The sequence below is a fragment of the Silene latifolia genome, chromosome 6 (genome assembly GCF_048544455.1).
Source record: "Silene latifolia isolate original U9 population chromosome 6, ASM4854445v1, whole genome shotgun sequence".
NCBI lineage: Eukaryota > Viridiplantae > Streptophyta > Magnoliopsida > Caryophyllales > Caryophyllaceae > Silene > Silene latifolia.
This window is the reverse complement of record NC_133531.1, coordinates 28,468,435-28,489,538: the sequence shown is the minus strand read 5'-3', so window position 1 is coordinate 28,489,538 and position 21,104 is coordinate 28,468,435. Positions and strand designations below refer to the sequence as shown.

General features: G+C 38.7%; 1 protein-coding gene across 1 annotated transcript; it reads left to right on the top strand.

The window, feature by feature from the left end:
- Nucleotides 1–4,384: 4,384 nt before the first annotated feature.
- Nucleotides 4,385–8,344, top strand: LOC141587922 (uncharacterized). Its single transcript, XM_074409386.1, has one exon. The coding sequence runs from the start codon at nt 4,385–4,387 to the stop codon at nt 8,342–8,344; it is 3,960 nt and encodes a 1,319-aa protein (XP_074265487.1).
- Nucleotides 8,345–21,104: the final 12,760 nt, after the last annotated feature.

Genomic DNA, 21,104 nt, shown 5'->3' with positions numbered 1-21,104 from the left:
ATTCTAACTACCTCTAAATGTTTTTACATAATTACAATTTGATCCAGCAATGATTAAATTATGGTTGTTATTCGAAAGAAGGAGATTTGTTGCATCATTAACTTGATTATGCAAAGTAGATATTATTGTTTTCCTTGACCAATTGAAAACAAACAGGTATTAATGAACAACTTTTAAAACTATCAGTCCAAGTATCATATATAAAAACTTCATATTGGTTTTATTTTCCTAAAAAAAAGTACTCCCTCCTATCCACCCTTTTTTTCCCCTTTGAAGTGGGCACGGAGATTAAGGGTGGGGAGTATAATATTGGTAAAAATATGAGTGGGGTTTGGTAATTGGAGAGAGGTATGAATAATAATGATTAAATATTAATAAAGGAGATGAGTGGGGTTTGGTTATTGGAGAGAGGTAGGGATAATTAGAATTAAATATTAATAAAGTATATAGTGGGGTTTGATGAGTGGAAAGAGGTAAGAGTATAATATTAATAAAAACTTTCTCAAAAAGGAAAGGGGAAGAAAACCTGAATAATCCGTTTTAGGAAATAAGGAAGAAAAGAGTGGATAGGAGGGAGTATTTTATTAATCAAACACTCTTCTATTCTTATTTCAATATTATGTTAACGGGAATTATTTATTGGTCATGCGGCATACATAAAATCTTAGACATGAACAATGTACTATATGTCTATATTCCATTTTATTATGAAATTTATCACATATTATTTTAATATCCGTGCAACACACGGGCAAGAAAACTAGTTACTTTTAAAGTAGGTTAAGGTAATGCTGCAAAAACAACGAATAAAACAACCAAATTAGGAAATAGGTCTTGTAGATAGGTTAAAAAGTATATAATAGTATTTTATTTAATGCAGGAACTAGATCTAAATAGGGCTGAAGGAACAACTGATAAATATGGTCTAATAATATACAACTCCTCTTGATCGATTAACAAAATAATCTTTGAAACAATTGAGGAAATGGAGAGATTTATTTTGCATGGTTGGCCGTGTCTTTATTAACTTATTTCAATATCAATTCAGTTTAAATTGTTTTAAATTTATTGAATTCGGTTGAGTTATTCCCCTTTATTTAGTTTAACTAAATTATGTTAATTAAAATTTAGTTAAGTCAGATCAAGATAATTAAATTAAATTAATATTAATTAAGTTTAGTTAACTACAATCTTATTCTTTTAGGCTAAACTAGTTTTAAACCCGTGCAAAATTGCACGGGTATGTATTTGGGTCAGAATGAATGTTTTTTTTTATGTATATTTGTTTTTGCACGCATTTCTATTGTACCTATCTAATTGGTGTAAATCAACGATGTACATAACGTAATCTACTCTTGTAAAAATTAAAAATAGCTTTAAATGCTTGTTGAAGACTATATTAACTCGGTTTCCTATTATTGTCACCTACCAATTTCGATGTGTGCGGCTGATAGTTAAGATGCCGAGTTTTATATTCCAAGTACATATGCCGCCATTATTGTTTTTTGAAAAAAAAAAAATTGTACCCTGTAGTTTTAAAAAATTATGTTGTGAATTTGTGGTACAATAACATTAACAAAAATACATGTAATTCATTTCCGTTGCATGTTCGATCCCGTATCTAACTGTAATCCTTCTGTAATTTTATTGTGTAATTTTGTTTTTAAAATTATGTAATTTTGTTTTAAAAATTATGTAATTTAATCACATTTACTCGCATTTGTAACTAATTTTGCGTAAATGTTATGCATTTTCTTTACACGGAATGTATAAAATTTTATCATAATATTAATTCGAAGAAGTATTCCATAAGATTATTTTATATAATTTGTTGCGACACGGAATTTAGCGCATGTTCGAAAAAACGGATATCTGAATAATTAAATACGTTGCACACTCATGGGTCCCACCATAACCTGGATTTTCCAAAAAAAAAAAAATGTATTTATGACGTGGCGCGCTGTACAATGAGTATTGTCTTCTGAATTTATATAGATAAGATTATCTAATGCTATGATTGGAAATCTAGAATTGAAATTGAATTTCGTAATTGAGATATTTCAAGCGTTTGAAAATCCCTAGAATTTGGAATTGGAATTGGACTCAATTTCTTATCAATTCCAACTAGTTAAAATTTGTGTTTCTCAAATACGTACCATATAGTAGTCATTTTAATTTCATTACTATTAACGTTTCTTTGTGTGATGCAAATTTCATCGTATATTTTTATTTATAATATTTTTTTCTTATTACAAATATATATTGTGACTATTTGTTTTTTTTTTTTCAAAATAAGAACAAAAATTGATGACCTCGACCCCAATCCGTCCAGCCCAAGACCAAGTCCAATTCTATGAATTTCTCAAATAAATATTTGGGATTAGAATTGGAATTGAATTCAAACATTTAGATTTCTACATTAAAATTATAAAAATAAAATCAATTCCGCATTTTCAAATATTACTTAAATTAAATTGACTGAATTTATATTTTTGTACTCCATCTTTGACAGAAAATTGAATGAACTTGAGTTTTTTTATTGGGTCCATGATACCAACCAAGATGGTCCATGTAAGAGTCATGGACAAACTGACTCGATAGAGGCTAATAAACCAGTACAAATCCTGTAAGGAGTCCGAGCCCAATGTCAGTCCAGAGGATTTTAGTAACAACACAACTTCAAGAGTAACGTCCATTCAGATGGGCCAGCCACATTTTACGACCCAATTTTCTTATTATGTTTACAGTGTTGCGCTTCTAAAAGGCTAAGCTTTATATATTTTGTCCTAGTCTCTCCTAGGGTTCCGTCTTTTCCCTCTGAGTTCCTCCTCTAATTCGCGGCTTTTCTCTGGATTTCGATCGAGAGAATTGTTTTCTTGCTTTATTTTCTGTTTTGCCTTTGTTTTTCTATGCAGGTCCAGGGAAGGAGTTCGATTCAAGGCCAAACTCGGGATGGGAAAGGGAAGTATGTGGAGGAAGGGGAGACTTCGATTAGGGCGGTTGAATGGGAAGATGGGGGAGTGGCGGATGAAGGAAAGAGCGACCTTATGCTCGTTGGGAAAATATGGACATCGAGATCCATAAATGTCAAGGCGGCTGTTGAAACGATGATTAGGCTTTGGAACCCTACGAAGCCTACGGTTGGAAACGTTATCGACGCAAAGGAGAAAATCTTTGTATTTCGATTTGGGTCGGAACGTGACAAAGCTAGGGTTCTTGAAGGCCAACCTTGGCACTTCGACAAGTACGCATGGTGTTTCAATGAGCCTAACGAAACGGGTAAGCCTACTGACGTCCCGCTATTTCACATTCCTATATGGACGAGAGTGTATGACTTGCCTGTTCAGGGAAGGTCTAGTGTAGCTAATGCCCGTAATATTGGGGCGTGCCTGGGGTCGTTTATTGATGCTGAATTGGGGCAGAATAGTGAGCTTGATAGGGCTATTCGAATTCGTATTATGTATGATATTAGACAGCCTTTGAAGACCTCAGTGCCAATCAAAGTAAGGGGAGGGCGGATCATAAATTTTGATGTTAAATATGAACGGCTTCCTATCTTCTGCTATGGGTGTGGGTTGATTGGACATGGGGAGAAGGATTGCGAGGATGGTCCGTATGATGATGGGGAGCTACGGTTTGGGGAATGGTTGCGAGCATCACCGTGGAAAGTTACGAAAACAGCTCATGAACTCTCGGGAAAGGCAAGGAGGGACCTCAATGCGCAATTTGAGGCAGAAAAAACTGAAACAGAATGCCATGAAGATACCATTTCAAAGATGATTGAGAAGTTACAATCCATTGCCCTTAATTTGCGTGTGAAAAAATGTGAGAAGAGGACGACGATGTGTGATTCAGGGGATGGAATTGCTAGTGGGGTTCGGGGTGATGTCACTGGAGGATGGGGTACTGTGATAGAGGGGGAATTGGCCACGGCGAACATTGAAACAAGGGGAGGAGGAGGGGAGGAGGTCTCTGATGTGGTGATGACGCTAAGTGGAGAGGGCCATGGCTCTCGGGTGGATGGTGATGTAGAACAACGAGAGCAGCGAGGGTTCCTTGGAGGGAGGGGGTGGCGACGGCAGGAGAGGATGGGACAGGGGGAGGGAGATGATTCTGTTTTATGCGAGTTAGGAAAAAGAGATAGGGAGAATGATGATGAGGCTGAGGCCACAGCGAAGAAGATTCGATCAACTATAGACGGGGGCGTCTTAATACCTGAGGCGGAGGTTGACGGTGCTCAACCCCGCTGGGCCCAATGAATCTTCTAAGCATTAACTGTCGGGGATTGGGCAACCCCGACACGGTAAATGCCCTCCGTGCTTTGGTGCGGAGGGAAGCCCCGGCCATACTATTTTTATGCGAGACGAAATTGTGTGGTCGTGAAATGCGGAGGGTTCGTGAAAAGCTGGAAGGGTATTATGGTATGGAAGTGGATAGCGTGGGGAGGTCGGGGGGTCTTGCGTTTTTGTGGAGAAAAGAGGTTGATTGTACTTTTGTCTCGGCCTCTGTGCATCACATGGATTACGTTATTCGAGAGGAGGAGAAGGAGTGGCGAGTTACGGGCTTTTATGGGTGGCCAGCTGTGTCTGACAGACACCTTTCTTGGAAGCTGCTACGCATTTTAGGGGAACAATCAACTCTTCCTTGGCTCTGCGTTGGAGACTACAATGAAATTTTATTTTCTACTGAGATGTTGGGAGGGAGTCGAGCACAGTGGCAGATGAATAACTTCCAAGCAGCTGTCGACGATTGTGGCCTTCGAGATGTGCAGTGGGAGGGGCACCAGTTTACTTGGGATAATGGGCAAGCGGGGGAGGCGAATCGACAAAGTATGATTGATAGAGCCATGGGCACAAGCTCATGGTTCGATCTTTTCCCCTATGCCAGATTGATACACTTGGAACGGGAATGGTCGGACCATGCCCCCATTAAACTGGTGTTTAATTACAGGGAGAGGGAGTGTGAACCGACAAGGGCCTTCAAATTCGAGCAAATGTGGGTTGGGGAAATGGGGTGTGAAGAGGCGGTTATCCGGGGAGTTGAGCGTGGGGGAGGAGTGTTGGGGGAGTCCATTAGAGAGTGTGCCCGGGAATTGCAGAAGTGGAAGAAGAGTGACATTCGCAAGATTGGGTGTGATATGGAGAGAAAACGGAAACAGCTAGCTAGGCTTAATCAGGGAAGCCGTACTGAAGAAAATGTTCGCAAGAGGAAAAAACTTGTAGCTGAGCTCGCGAATTTGCAACGACAGGAGGAACAGTACTGGCGGCAGAGATCGAGAGCCCTTTGGCTTCGGGATGGGGACCGAAATACGAAGTTCTTTCATCTTAGAGCTGCGGAGAGAAAGAGGAAAAATCATATTGCTAAGTTAATAAATGATGATGGAGTGAGCTGTATGGGTAGGGAGGAAGTGAGCACGGTAGCTGTGAACTATTTCCGTGAGCTGTTTACGTCGTCAAGGCCGCGTGATTTCGATGGTCTGCTAGCTGGGTTGGAGGGCCGTGTTGATGAACGGATGAATTTGGGGTTGCGAGCTGATTACCGTGAGGAAGAGGTAGTTGAGGCTTTAAACCAAATGCATCCTCTTAAAGCACCCGGACCAGATGGTATGAATGCGCTATTTTATCATTCTTATTGGCATATTATTGGTCCTGATGTTGTCCGAGCTGTGTTGGGTATTTTGCGGGGTGAGCTGGCCCCGAATGAATTTAATAAGACTAATATCGTTCTAATTCCGAAGAAAAAGGCGCCCGATAAAATTCGCGACTTTCGACCCATTAGCTTATGTAATGTGGTTTATAAGATTGTGTCCAAGGTCCTGGCAAATAGACTGAAACCTTTCCTTGGAGAGATTGTGTCGGAAAATCAGAGCGCTTTTACCCCGGGCCGATTAATTACGGATAACATTCTAGTTGCTTTTGAGCTGTTCCATCACATGAAAAATTCGAGACAGACGGACGGATACATGGCTCTGAAACTGGATATGGCTAAGGCTTACGACAGGGTGGAATGGGAATTTTTACGGAGAGTCCTGCGGGTTATGGGTTTTGATGGGGCATGGGTCAGTCGGGTTATGGATTGTGTTACTTCTGTCACCTTCTCGGTTCTCATTAATGGTGTACCCACGGAGGAGTTCCAGCCGGAGCGGGGGTTACGACAGGGGGATCCTCTATCCCCATATTTATTCATTCTTTGTGCTGAAGCTCTGTCTAATTTATTAAAAAAAGCTGTTGAAAGGGATGCTCTTCATGGTGTGCGTGTGACGGCCTCAGCTCCAGCTGTCTCTCATCTCTTGTTTGCAGACGATAGCATATTTTTTACCCGTGCAAACTTGATGGAAGCTGATGTGATTAATAATATTTTACGGAGTTATGAGGCGGCTTCGGGGCAGCTTGTGAGCTTAGACAAAACCACGGTCTCTTTTAGCAAGGGTGTGCCGAGAGGTCAGAGGGACGTTCTCGTGGAACGTTTGGGTGTGACGGAAGTTGAAGTGCAGGAGCGTTACTTGGGGTTACCAACGGTGATAGGTCGATCTAAGAAAGTCATTACTGACATTCTTCGAGACAAGCTGAGCAAAAGATTACAAGGTTGGCGTGGGAAAATATTGTCGAGGGCTGGTAGGGAGGTTCTTATAAAGGCAGTGGCCAATTCACTCCCTACCTATGTGATGAGTGTTTTTAAAATTCCTGCTAACTTCTGTAATGAATTATGCTCGATGGTGTCTCGCTTTTGGTGGGGGCATGGGGAAGGGAAACGAGGTATTTTTTGGGTTGCTTGGAGGAAATTGTGTCGGCCGAAATGTGAGGGTGGTATGGGGTTTCGTGATTTTGGTAGTTTCAATCTTGCTCTTCTTGGGAAGCAGGCATGGCGGTTGGTTACGAATGACAGCTGTCTATGGGCCCGTGTTATGAAAGCTAAGTATTACCCGTCGACTGATTTTATGGAAGCAGGGCTAGGTCACACCCCGAGTTATACGTGGAGAGGTATTCTTGAAGCGAGGGCCGGGTTGGAGAAGGGGTTGAGGCGACGAGTGGGGGACGGGAATGACACCAAGATTTGGGGGCAGGCGTGGATATGTGGAACCCAGACGGGTAAGGTAATTTCTCCGTGCAGCGTGGGTAATGAACATTTGACGGTCTCTCATTTATTGGAGCCGGGTAGGAGGAGCTGGGATTTGGCGAAGGTGGAGGAGTTTTTTCTGCCGTTTGAGAGGGAAAGGGTATTGAGCATTCGCTTGAGCCCGAACGGGGGCACTGACTCGTGGTATTGGGGGTTGGAGAAGGATGGGGAATATTCGGTGAAATCGGCTTATGCTATGCTTGAGGATTTCCGAGAGGAGGGAGGAGGACCGTCGGTTTGGGAGAAGGAGAAATGGCTATGGAATCGATTGTGGAAAATCCCGGTTTGGCCTCGTATCAAGCTCTTTTTCTGGCAGCTGTGTAGTGAAGCTCTAGCAACGACAGATAATATTGCGGCCCGAATTAGAGGTGAGTCTTCTCTTTGCTTTCTTTGCTCTTCTTATTCTGAGTCGTGTCTTCACTTGTTCCGGGATTGTGGGGTGGCTAAATGGGTTTGGGAGAGTTTAGGGCTTGATGATGAGGACGAGGTGGTGCATTGCAATGTGAGGGAATGGATCGAACAAAGGTGGAGGGAGTTGGATGCTCGGGATTGTGGTAAGTTTATGGTGGGATGCTGGGCGCTATGGGAGCATCGCAATAAGGCGGCCTTCGAGGGGCGGGATGTTGACCCTGACCGTGTGGTGCGACGGGTTGTTGATGTGATTCAAGAGGGAGTAGGGGGGGATGTGGCGGGGTTGAGCAGGAAAGGAGAGACGGGAATGGAGATAGAGAAGGAGGGGTGGAGACCGGCACCTGAGGGGGAGGTTAAATTAAATGTTGACGCGGGAGTAAAGGAGGGTGAAGGGGTTGGAACGGGTATTGTATGTCGAGATAGTGATGGTTCGGTTTTATGGGGTGTTTCGATTGCGAGAGATGTTGCTTGGGAGCCATGGGTTGCGGAAGCGGTTGCTATTTTGGATGCCTTACAGGAAGCTGCGAGGAGAGGAGCCCAGAAAGTGGTGGTGGAAAGTGACTGTCTTCAGGTGATCGAGGCGTTGAAGGAGAAGCGATCTGGACGAAGTATTCTGGCACAAGTTTTAGATGACATTTTTATTATTTGTAATAGTTTTCTTTCAGTTTCATGGTCTTACACTAATCGTTTGAACAATAGTGTCGCTCATGCTTTAGCTCATGCGATTCCTAGGATCGAGGGTAGAGTAGATTGGTTGAATGTTTTACCGCCTATGGCGAACTCGGCTGCGTTGTTTGATTTATCGTTAATTAAGTAATCCCCTTTGGGGGTTTTTCCTCAAAAAAAAAAAGGCTAAGCTTTCACCACGGATTTTAGTTGTCAACACTCAACATTACCTTTAGACCATCCCCAAGTAAAAAGGCCGACTTAATCGGGTCAATCAGAATTTTTACTCTTAATCACCCCTTATTAACTTGACCCATTTCACCCTCCCAAGCAGAAAGTCACGACCTGGGTCAATTAATCCAATTATTTTTCACTTTCATCATTTCCAATCATTTCCCACATTCTCTACCTCACTAAAACCTCTCTTTTACTTTTTCAATCATCCCCCTTATACTAAAAGAATAAGAGTTCTCCAAAATTTTCCCGCCTAAATGAATTTGGCTATAATTGGGCTTTTATTATATCATATCTGTAATTGAACTTTTATTATATCATGTCTATTATTGAGCTTTCATTATATCATATTTACATCTGGGTTATATTGAACTTTCCCTTTTTCACCGATTAATACAAAATATTAATTATAATAAATTTACAATTAAATTTCAAATTGAGTTAAATATCAGGTTTTATAATTATTTTCTTTAATGTTTCTATCTAAAATACCGCGCATTCGCGCGGGATCTATACTAGTTATTTACTAACTAAATATACACAAGTTATTTTTGTATTTTTCATAAAATAAAAGTAGTCCAATATGTTAAATATTAATTTAATGGGATACACTACTGGAAAAAAATTATTAAATAACAATGTTAAAATTTAAAAATTGAAAAGACGATTTCATTGACAACCAAAAAAACCGCAAATATAATTAAAAAAAATCGCATACATAAGATAAAAAAAACATGAAAATAAATAATTCTAAAAGTTCCAAACTAATTCTACATAATAAAATCTTAGAAAAGCAAAAAAAAAAAAATTGAACAACCAACCAGAGTGTGACACCTATTGGGTCACAAAGGAGGTCAATTTGAGCCAATAAGGGTCACAAATTGACCTTTACTCACCTTGATCACCCCTTAGGTCATCCTAATTTTTTTCTTAACTAAGAATTAAGGTGACCTTCCACAAATTGACCCCCCAAATTGACCTTGCTTGGGGGTGGTCTTAGATAAGAATAAGAGTTAACTCAATTGATTCGATTCTTACCTGTGACATAGTGCACTCATTTGAACAAAATAAATAAATTATCTCTCGATCCAACATCCTAACCTATTTGGCCCCTAGGCAATTTTTTGGTGTAAAATCAAGTCCCTTTTTTTCGATCATTTATTTATTTTGACTTTTGATACAAAGGCCAGTAGCTATCTGATGAGATGCAGTGGATGCAGATGCAGATGCGGTAGCCCAAAAATAAATACTCCATTTGTCCCGATCAATTGTTGTTCTTTGGTTTTGGCACAAAGACATAGGAAAGAGGAGGGGTCAATCACTGAATGACGAGTGGAACAAATTGGGTGTGAATGATTAAATTAACTGAGACGCCCCAAAATGAAATAGGACAATAAATGACCGGAGAAGGAGTATAATTTTGTTTAGTATTGGAGCACAAAAATTATGTTGGTCCAGTAGTTGTCAAAACTATTTCTTAGTTAAAGGTCATTGATTCAATCCTTGTAATGAACAATACTGTTAGATTGTGAGAAGGGAGATAACTGAATGACGTGCTCATTATTAATGAATCGGTTACATTATATAGTGTATACAGTCTTAGATGATACTCCAAGAATATTCCAAAATATTCTAAATGATAATATTATGATGACCATAATATTATCTTTCCACATAACAATATAATTCCTAATATTATATCATATCTAATATTCTATTCTAATATTCTCTAATACACCCCCTCAGTCAAACGGTAGTTGACGGACACTTTGACTGGACTAAACATAGTTGATAATGCCGTTGCAGATGAGCCAACTCGTACTTTGTCGATGCTTTACCCGTATGTAGTGCCTTGCGTGTCTCGATCATGCCTATTGGAAAAGCCACAATAGTAACAGCAATAAAACTAAAGGTGCACGAGATTCGAAACAACTCGTGACACACAAAATAAAAACGTCAAGGTGCACGAGGGCCGAAGCAAACTCGTAAAACACCGACAATTAAAAAAAAAACAATTGGTGCACGAGCGCCAAAGCAAACTCGTGAAACACCGGTACGGTGAGGACCGAAGCAAACCAATCAACCGTACAAACAAAATAAAACAATAATCCTAAACCAAAATATAAAGCACACGTGCAAACTAGAAGATACGCCTGACATGTCATACCGACCGGCCCTTTAGGCAGCGGTGGTTGCTGGGCGACCCCGAGGCGGACAGCAGCAAGGCGATGACGTGACGTGGCGGTGGTTTAGATGGGGCATCCTAGCAGGATGCAATGACGGTGGCGGTTGCCGAAGCAACAAGGCAATAGGGTTGTCGAAGCAACGGAGGACGACATCAAGTCGGAAAGCGGTGTAGGCATGGACGGAACAACAAAATGACCATCGTCGGTGGCATACCGGATTGATAAACGGCGGGAGAGGGTGGAGAAATATATAATTCCTAATATAAAAGTATTGGCCAAGGTGTGAGGGTAACGGCAGGGGTGGCGAAGATGGTGGTTTAGGGGCGGGGTAGGCGAAAGAGGGCAGGGAGGTGGTGGTCGTGGACGGAGAAGCCAAATGCGGCAGTAGGGCTGAGGCGACGTGGTGGTCAGATCGTGCGGCGGATGAAGGGTGGGGTTGAGAATGCGGTAGGGTTACGGGCTTTGGCTAGGGTGGATTGGTGCGGGATTTGTGGTCAGGTAAGGTGGCGGTTGGCTGTGTTTGGTGGGTGAGTGGTAAGGGTTGGTAGGGTATTGGTGAGGGAGACGAAAGGTGAGGGAGAAAGGGTCCTTTCACTACTACAGATACAGGCTATAACAACGGCTAAAAACCGTTGTTATATAAAATAGCGGACATTGTTAAAGCGTCCGTTGTAAAAGGTTTTAACAACGGTTGGTTTTCTTAAGCAACCCGTTGTTAATAGTATTAACAACGGTTTTAAGTATCAAAACCCGTTGTGGAAAGTGTGACTCAATTTTGGTGGGAAAGTTATAACAACGGTTACTTTACAAAGAACCGTTGTTATAACTAAAGACAACGGGTTGTTTCTACATAACCGCTGTTGTTTGTTTTTACAAAATAAAAAAAAATTAAATTAAATATTACTAGATGCATGCATAATTACGGGGCCCGTTATAATTCCGATGCATGCATTATTACTGCCATCCCTGCATATGAATGGACAATATATGGAATGAGAAGGGTTTACATAAGATTTGAAGCAGGGAGATATGATGATTATGACACAACTTCCTAAACATGCATATATTATATTAATTAAAAAATAACTCAAAGGACACATTACTTAGTATAAATACATACATTATCTCAACCACTATTCCATTATCTCACCATCTTCAAACCCTAATTGCTAAAACAATCTCCAAACCCTAATTAATCTTTCAAACAACTCCAAAGTTCATCAACAAAATGAACGATTACATCCTTAAAACTTCTACTATGATCGAGAACAACAACAACTTCATCCGCCGGTTGCTCCACATCGAGGACAGTTTTAGGAGCTATCTTGTGGATGCTCAAGCCGCACTCAAGGACGCCAAAAGAAATGGCTTGATGAGAGCATTGTTGCAACTATATGACGATATAACAATCAACAACGAAACCTCCAAATAGCTAAGGAGGAGAGGAGGGATATCATAGAAGAGAATAAGACTCTCTATGAAAATATAAGAATTGCATTTTTAGAAATGTAATTCTTTTTTAATTTATGTATTTATATATATATATATATATATATATATATATATATATATATATATATATATATATATATATATATATATATATATATATATATATATATATTAATGAATTATTAATTAAGTTTATCATGCATTCCTCTCTATCATCTTGCTTCTTCTTTGTTTTATTTTATTTAATTTGTTTTACGAGCTAATTAAGCGAATAATAATTAACATAATAATGATCGATAAAAACCCATCATACATGCAAATGAAATAATTAGAAAAAAAAAAATAATGACGATGAAAGACGATGAAACCAACAAAGGACGGCGAGATTTACCCGATAATTAGAGAAAGTAAGAGACGATGAAACCAACAAAGGATGGCGAGATGATAAAGCGACGATGAGAAAGAGAGAAAGAGACAATGAGAAAGTGTGTTTGCTGTGTTTGTGTTTGTGTTTGTCTGTGTTTGTGTTTGTGTTAGGTTATGTATGTGTTTTGTGGCTTTAGCTGATCTGTGTTTGTGTGGTTTATAGTATGGAAAGTATTGACAACGGTTGTTAAACAACAACCGTTGTTAAATAAGTTTTAACAACGGTTGTAAAACAACAACCGTTGTTAAATAAGTTTTAACAACGGGTTTAAAAATACCCGTTGTGATTACTTTTCACTAACTTTGTGCCAATTTTGCGCCAAATTATTAACAACGGTTGTGCAAATTTGACCCGTTGTTAAAACTTATAACAACGGTTATGTAACCATACCCGTTTTAATTAAGTTTAGTAAAAATCGCGCCATACATTCTACAACGTCTATTGTGATTTTCGTGCATAAACGTTGTTAAAGGGGCGTTGTAGTTGCCTGGATTTGTAGTAGTGTTTAATTTATTGTTTTATTAAAAAAACAATAAAATTACTACTTTTATTCATGAAACAAAGAAAGAAACGCACCTACTCTTTTACGTAGAGAAATACTTGCCGGAGATGGTATAAGACCGCCATCTCCGGCCGGCGGAAGGCTGATACCATGTTAGATTGTGAGAAGGGAGATAACTGAATAACGTGCTCATTATTAATGAATCGGTTATATAGTGTATACCGTCTTAGAAGATACTCCAAGAATATTCCTAAATATTCTAAATGATAATATTATGTTAACCATAATATTATCTTTCCACATAACAATGTAATTCCTAATATTCTATCCTATCTAATATTCTATTCTAATATTCTCTAATAAATACATAATAGACAATACCATATCACCACACATTTATCCAACTAAGTAATTTTTTTCTCCAGAAAACTCGATGTTTTCATTATTAGAAAATTTTACGCATCCTTTCCCATCAAATCCTAAAATCGCCTTTGACAAAGACCAAATAAAAGGGAGGAAACAATTTTAGCTATTATTGGATGGCATGCGGTCCGTTTTTCTTAAGACCATTACTTTTGGTCTGAAATAAGACGGGTAACATGTCATCATTTTACAATAAAATGTTGTTATTTTTTGATAACATGTTACCATTATTGTTCACATCATTTTCAGGGTAAAAAACGACACCTCTAGTCATAACATTTTGTGAATTAATTTGTTATATTTTCTTAAAAAATGGCAACAGTTTATCCGTCTGACAAATAAGACCAAAAATGTCCGTCTGAAACAAGAATTTGTGGGATGACATATGCATAGTGTGCACAAGTTGCAAGTCTTACCATTCCTCCATTCAACTTTTATCATCTCATTTCTCTAATATATGTGAGGGGTATTATATTGAAATGAGGTGATAAAAGTTGAATGAAGGAAGCATTTAAAACATTATTAAAATAGAAGGTAAATAAACGACATAGTGTGCATCAAATTGCAAGTCTTATGATCAATCATTTATTAAAAACATTATCAAAATAGAAGGTAAACAAACAAAAATAACCGAAAATAACCCGTTTTATAATGCTTAACCCAAAATGCCCTACACCATGTGTCTACTCGTTGGGTCAAGTCAACTAATATTACTCAATATTAAAAATATACTCCTTCTGTCCCAGTCATTTGTTGTCCTTTTTCATATTGAGGTGTCTCAGTCAATTATTGTCCTTTCTATTTTAAGAATGAACTTGAGGAGTAATTTGATCATTCTCAGTCAATTTGTTCCACTTATCATTTAGTTATTGACTCTCTCCCCTCTCTTTGGTCTTTGTGTCAAAACGAAAGGACAACAATTGACCAAACAGAGGGAGTATAATAGATATTCACTTTTAAATTTTGAGATAAATTATGTTTATATTTGTTGAAAAACATAGTTTTACAATATGAATACTTGAAAGATTAACAAATAATTTAGGCATTACTTGTCATTAATTCATTGATAAACATTTATAAATTTTGAGATAAATTATAACTTTTTAAATGTCGTAAATTTATTGATAAAAGTTTTCTTTTATTGCATTATAGATCAATTAGTTTATATCTTTCTTCAAATTATTTATAAATTGATTTTCATGTCTATGTTACCTTGACATTCCACTGTGGCTATGTACGGTATATGCAACACTTGCAGTTGAGTGAAACTAACATAGTTTTATCGTCTTATTTAATCACTAACAGTCATAAATTATGTCCCTCGTTATTAGATATTATAAAAGTTTTAAGTATCAATTTTCTTAGGCTATTTTTTCACGCACAACAATTTGTTTTTTTAATTATTTAGTGAGTAAACTCAAAGATGTTGCGTGAGAGAACCATCTTAATTAAAAGATAAATTTCTGACTAAGTCTTAATAAGTGATTCTATATCTTAACATCTCCGTTTTGAACCGATCGATGAATTGAAAATTAGATTTGTATATCAAGCTTACACCCAATAACAAGGCCGATATAGCATTGTAGCTCAAGACTACGCAAGTAGTTAGCAAATGATTCCACAGCATGCGACACTTGAATCGTAAACACCAAAATTGACATCCTAGTTAGCTTCTTGATGTGGTAAGAAAAAAACATTATTAACTTGAAATAATTATGGTCTGAATATAGCAGTCTTGTCTGGGCTTTAACGTTACATTACTTACATTTAACCTAGTTTAGATTTGTATTATTTAACGGAAATGCACGTCCAATGATCATTATCATCACGCTTTTACATTATCCTTTGTGTTATTTGTGGTTCAAATAAGTAGGACCAAATAATTGCCTAAACATCGCATGCCTGAATTAAGTTTAATTATCTATACTGCCATTTAATGAAGTAAAAGCAATCCAAGAGAATTAAAATTCGTGACGGGAAATGATTGGAAATGAAATCTCAAGCATACGCAATTCCAGATATCATGTACCTACACGATGGCATAATATAGAGTATTTTTTTCACGTAAATTATAGCAGAAGACGGTCTTACACCATACGGTCCACTTTTATAAAAAAATTGTTCATTTATTGGTAACGCAATGGCATCGTTTCTTAGTGTGAGACAGTCTTACGCAATAACTACCAATTTTTTTTATGGGAAATGATCGACTAGCTAGTCTTCCTTAATATGGAGGTATCTTTTGCGTTATTTTATGTATTCCATTTTTGTCAGATTCATTCCACTTGGGTATATATGAACGGATATGCCGTCTTAAAATGAGAATTTGTCAATAATGATATATACAACTCTTAGGATTGTAGATAAGAACTAAATACATTTTTCTTGATAAAACGAAAGATGCAGAGGAAGGAATAGGATGAAGTATTCTCCTTATCATTCATTGTTTGTCAAACAAACCATATATACAATACTAACTTATTCATTAGAAAAACTATCCCTCAGAATTAGGCCTAAATATCTCAACTAATATTACAAAAGATATTACATACCTAAGTTACAATATACACAAGATCAAAATAATATATACAATATTCTTTCACTCCCCCTCAAGTTGGAGCACTTGGTAAACCAAGTCCCAACTTGAACTGTAAATGATCATACGCTTCACCTCCTAGAGCCTTCGTAAATAAATCCGCTACTTGTTCTTTATTTCGGATGTGAAACGTGTTGATCGTTTTGTTGATCAAATGTTGTCGCACAAGGTGACAATCTATTTTGATATGTTTAGCGCGATCATGAAAAACCGGATTCTTCGTAATGTGGATGGTCGCTTGATTGTCACAAAATAAATTCATAGGCCGTGTATGGAATACTCCCAATGATGCAAGAAAGGCCTTAAGCCAAATCAACTCACTTGTGGCTGCTGCCATTACTCGATATTCCGCTTCTGCCGTTGATTTTGCAACCGTCACTTGCTTTTTAGCTCTCCAAGACACCGGTGAATTTCCAAGTGACACAAAATAACCACTTAAGCACCTTCTCGTCAACGGACAGCTCGTCCAATCTGAATCACAATACCCATTCAATTGCAAATTCGATTCCTTGCTAAATATGATACCCTTGCGCGGATTCATTTTTAAATATCGCACAACTCGTAAGGCCGCATCCCAATGCTCTTACCTTGGCTCGTTTAAAATTGTGATAACACATGCACAGCATACACAAGGTCAGGCCGTGTGATAGTAAGATATATTAACCTTCCAACAAGCATTCGATATTTCATCACATCCTTCAAAACGTGACCATTAGCTAGTGTTAATTGATGATGCTGCTGAATTGGTGTGTGTACTGGCTTCGCACTTGACAGTCCAACTTCCTCTACGATCCCCAATGCATATTTTCATTGGTTGAGGAATAATCCTTTCGGCCCATGCGCTACTTCGATGCCCAAGAAGTACTTGAGACGCCCCAAATCTTTAATACCAAAGCTCTTGTCGAGGAAGGCCTTAAAAGAACTACATGCTGCACTATCGTTGCTTACAACTATCATGTCGTCAACATATACTAAAACAACAACAAAAACGCCATTTTTATTGTATGTGAATAATGAGTAATCAACCAATGATTGAATGAAACCATACCTTTTCAAGGCATTTGTTAATTTCGCAAACCAATTTCGTGAAGCTTGCTTTAAACCATATATTGATTTTAACAATCTGCACACCTTATTCTCGCCCCTTTTCTCGAAGCCTTGTGGTATTTTCATATACACTTTCTCGTCCAAATCTCTATGTAAAAATGCGTTGTTTACATCCAATTGCTCAATTGTCCATTTATTTGCTACCGCCACTGCTAACATGCATCGAACACTGGTCATTTTTGCAACCGGTGCATACGTCTCATGATAATCTACCCCTTCAATTTGTGTGAACCCTTGAGCTACAAGTCTCGCTTTGTACCGCTCTATGGTTCCATCTGCCTTATATTTGATTTTTTACACCCACTTAAAGCCAATGGGTCTCTTTCCTTCGGGCAATGACACGACCTTCCATGTTCCATTTTTCTCTAACGCATCAATTTCTTTACTCATGGCTTCTCTCCATCCCGTGTCTTTTGCTGCCTCAAAGTAGTGACTCGGCTCCTGAGTCTCATCAATCTTTGCCAAGAAAGCCTTGTGAGAATTAGAAAAACAATTCGTAATAACGTGATTCACTAAAGGATAGCGAGTACCTGGTCATGGGGACTTCGTTTGGACGTGATGAGCATTATTGGTAAGGTTATTTTTTGTCGTTGGCCTATCAAAATAAATGCTAAATTATCACTAACTGGTAGCTAGTGGCAGGAAAAGGTCGAATCCAGAGAGAGGCGAGATAATTGCTCTATTTGCTAATATTTAAGTTCGTCTTAAACGTAACCAATTTCTTGAAGGATGTTTGTTTGGTTTGCTAAAACTAGTTGCAATAAAGTAAATAAGAAAAATTCAATAATATTAAAGAGTCTAGGGATCAAGTTCACTAGGTAGTTATCCGGGGTTAGATTTAATTCATTAACAGAGTTAATTACGTTGTTTAAGGTTATATGATCGGTCGATTCAATATTCCCTTTAGATTTAATTTAACATGCGATCGCGCTATCATTAAATTATCTCTATTCAATTATCGCAGCCTATATTGATTCTAACCCGGTCGGTGAAAGTCTCAATTCGCTATACTAGTCAAATAACCCTGATCAGTAATTAACTAACTAGATGAAGAATAATAAACTGAACAACAACGAATAAGCAATTTAACTATCAATTCATTAATTAATCCCCCTTCTAACAACCTAGATCCCCATTCACCCTAGATAAGTAAATTAGCTACGCATACTAGTGATAAAAACAACATTAACAATAATAGAAGACATGATTAAAGGCAATATTAAGATGAACAATAAATAAATGATTAATAATAGAAGAAAGATTAATAATAGTACCATAATTAGAGAGTGCTTAGATCCGAAATAAGAGCTATAAAACTAAACTAAGAGTTTTGAGAGAGTTTCTAGGGTAAATAAGACGTAGCTAGGTGAAATAAGGCGTAAACATAACATAGGGTATGAATTGGGTATTTATAATAAAGTATAACCGACTTAAGGAAATTACGCAAAAACTGTCAGCTCGATGTGTACTCGATCGAGCCTAGGTGCACTCGATCGAGTACACTCCCATTCGATCGAGTGTGCTCAGGTTTGATCGAGTATTCTCCCGTTTCAGCTCTTTTCTTCGTGTTGTCTTCTTCACTTCTCTTCTTTTATTCTTCTAGATTCCCGTGCCATGCTCCGTGTATTCCTTCATGCCCACTCCGCGGTGCTCATTTCATTCCTTTGCTCCATAAATGCTTCATTCCTGCATTAAACACCAAATAGCGGAAGTAACAACATTATAGCATAAAAGGCATATAATCAATATAAACTAGCACGAAAACCGTATCAAAAGTAACTAAGAGGAGGCATAAATATGTATATAATTATGACTCGTCAGTTATCAGTGGGTTTAATTATTCTTGTCGACTTGCATACATAGCCCTTTCTCCAGGCTGGTTCAAATTTTTGTCTTGCTCCTCTACCAAATTGCTCTTCACCTACTATAACACCCCGATTTATGAAGGAGCCTTTAGCAAGACATTCCCTAATAAACCGGACTGTTACCATCTCGGTTTCCCAAGGTAGTGAATAACAAATTAAACTCCAAGGCAATTTATATAATTATTTTTTTTTAACTTAATTATTACAAAACCTCTTTAACCTCAAAATACAAGGAACTAACATAAATAAAAGTGAAATTCTTCTAAATGATGATCTAGCTACTAAGTCTTCCGATCAAGTGTCTCACGCCCATCAAGCTCCCGTTCTATCTCTTAAACCTGTCAAGTCTGCTCCCCATAAAAAGGTTCATCACAGGTGTTCACGAATACACAGGGTCAACCACGAGGTTGAGTAGGAAAAACAATGAAACAACAAAAATATGATATGCATGCTCCTCCGTCACCTCCATCTCCATCTCAACACATATATCATAACTCATATCTCATAACTCATAACCCGGACAACCCAGCCATACCGATCCCCGGTAGACTATATATATCGACCGTAGCCGATCTGCCAGCTCGCAGCTGAGGACACCAGGGAAAGTCCTGCAGAACCCGCCTGGGCCTTATCACAACATCATCATCACCACACCATATCACCTCAACATCCTCCATCTCCAATGCATATGAATGCTCAACAGTAAACAATACAATACAATATGTATATCAATGAATGAAATCATGCCAGCTACCAAATGTTGTGATAACACACTCAACACGAACAGTTCAGTCAACCATATCATAGCGTAACCAACAACCACGAACCAAGTCACGTTCACAATTTGGTCATATGAAACACAATCAAGTCAACACAATTCAATAACACGATAAGAAGTCAAGTGTATTTCCCTACCTCAGTACTACAGTCAAATAGTCGGGTGTCCAGTAATATTCCACAACAATGCTCCCTCTGAAAGATAATTAAATGATAAACAATCACTTAACTATTCCCGTTCCCAAAATAGAAGTTACTAAAAATAGAATTTCTTAAAATGAAAACTTTCCCGATATAGTAACTTTTCTCTTTTAACAAACCCGACTCGAAACCCGTCTTTAATTAATTAATTAATATTAATTATTATTTTATTTTAAATAACTCGGAACTTAAACCAAAACGATAATTAGAGGATTAAACGAATTATACGATGAAACGAATCAAGCATTTGAACAACTCTAACAATCCCGACTCAAAACCGTCTCTAAACATTTTAAATAACCCGGGAGTTAAATTAATTAACTAAATACGATAACTTAAATAATGAGGAAAACGAATCAAAATCTATTAAACAACACGCTCCAACCCACGACTTCCAACCCGTTTCCCGACTCCCACGCGCCACCTAACCACCGTGACAACCACCAGCCATGCTCCCCACTTCGACCCCACCACCAACCACCGACCCCAAGTGGTCGATCGCGCCGGCGAGTCGAACCAGGGCCGTCATTTGGCCTGGTTCACCGCCGAGCCTCACCAACCACTCCCTGTTCTCTCCTTACCACCACCGCAACCATTACCTTACCCCTGCCAAACCACCACAGCCCTACTCGCCGTCAGCCCACGAACCCAGACACAGTGGCACCGCCGTCTCGACCTCCCCCTAGTCCACGGTGGCGCCACCCCAAACCTAGCCATTTTAAACCCGTCTGAAAACCCCTGCTTAAACCCCCTTGCTACCCCTGTCGCTACCGCCTTTCACAGCCACCACCACCGCCTAAAACCACCTCAACAACCACCACCACACTCGACCCTTACCACACTATTCCCTTACCCTGCCAACAACTACCAGCATCCCCTCCCTAAGACACGAAACAACACCCAAAAACCCGACATCAAAGCGAAAACAGAGGAGATGGGTTGCTCTTACCTTTTTCCTTCCGCCACTACCGCCACCAGGGCCACCCACGGTTGTCGACAAAAGCCTCTAGCTCTTCCCTGCTGTGCCGTCAACACCCACGGCCACTCTCTCTCTCTCTCTATGTGTGAAAGGCTGAGATTGGTGTTGATGAAGAAGGGAGGCGTGTGAGATGAGGGGCGTGTATGGTTAGGGTAAAACTAG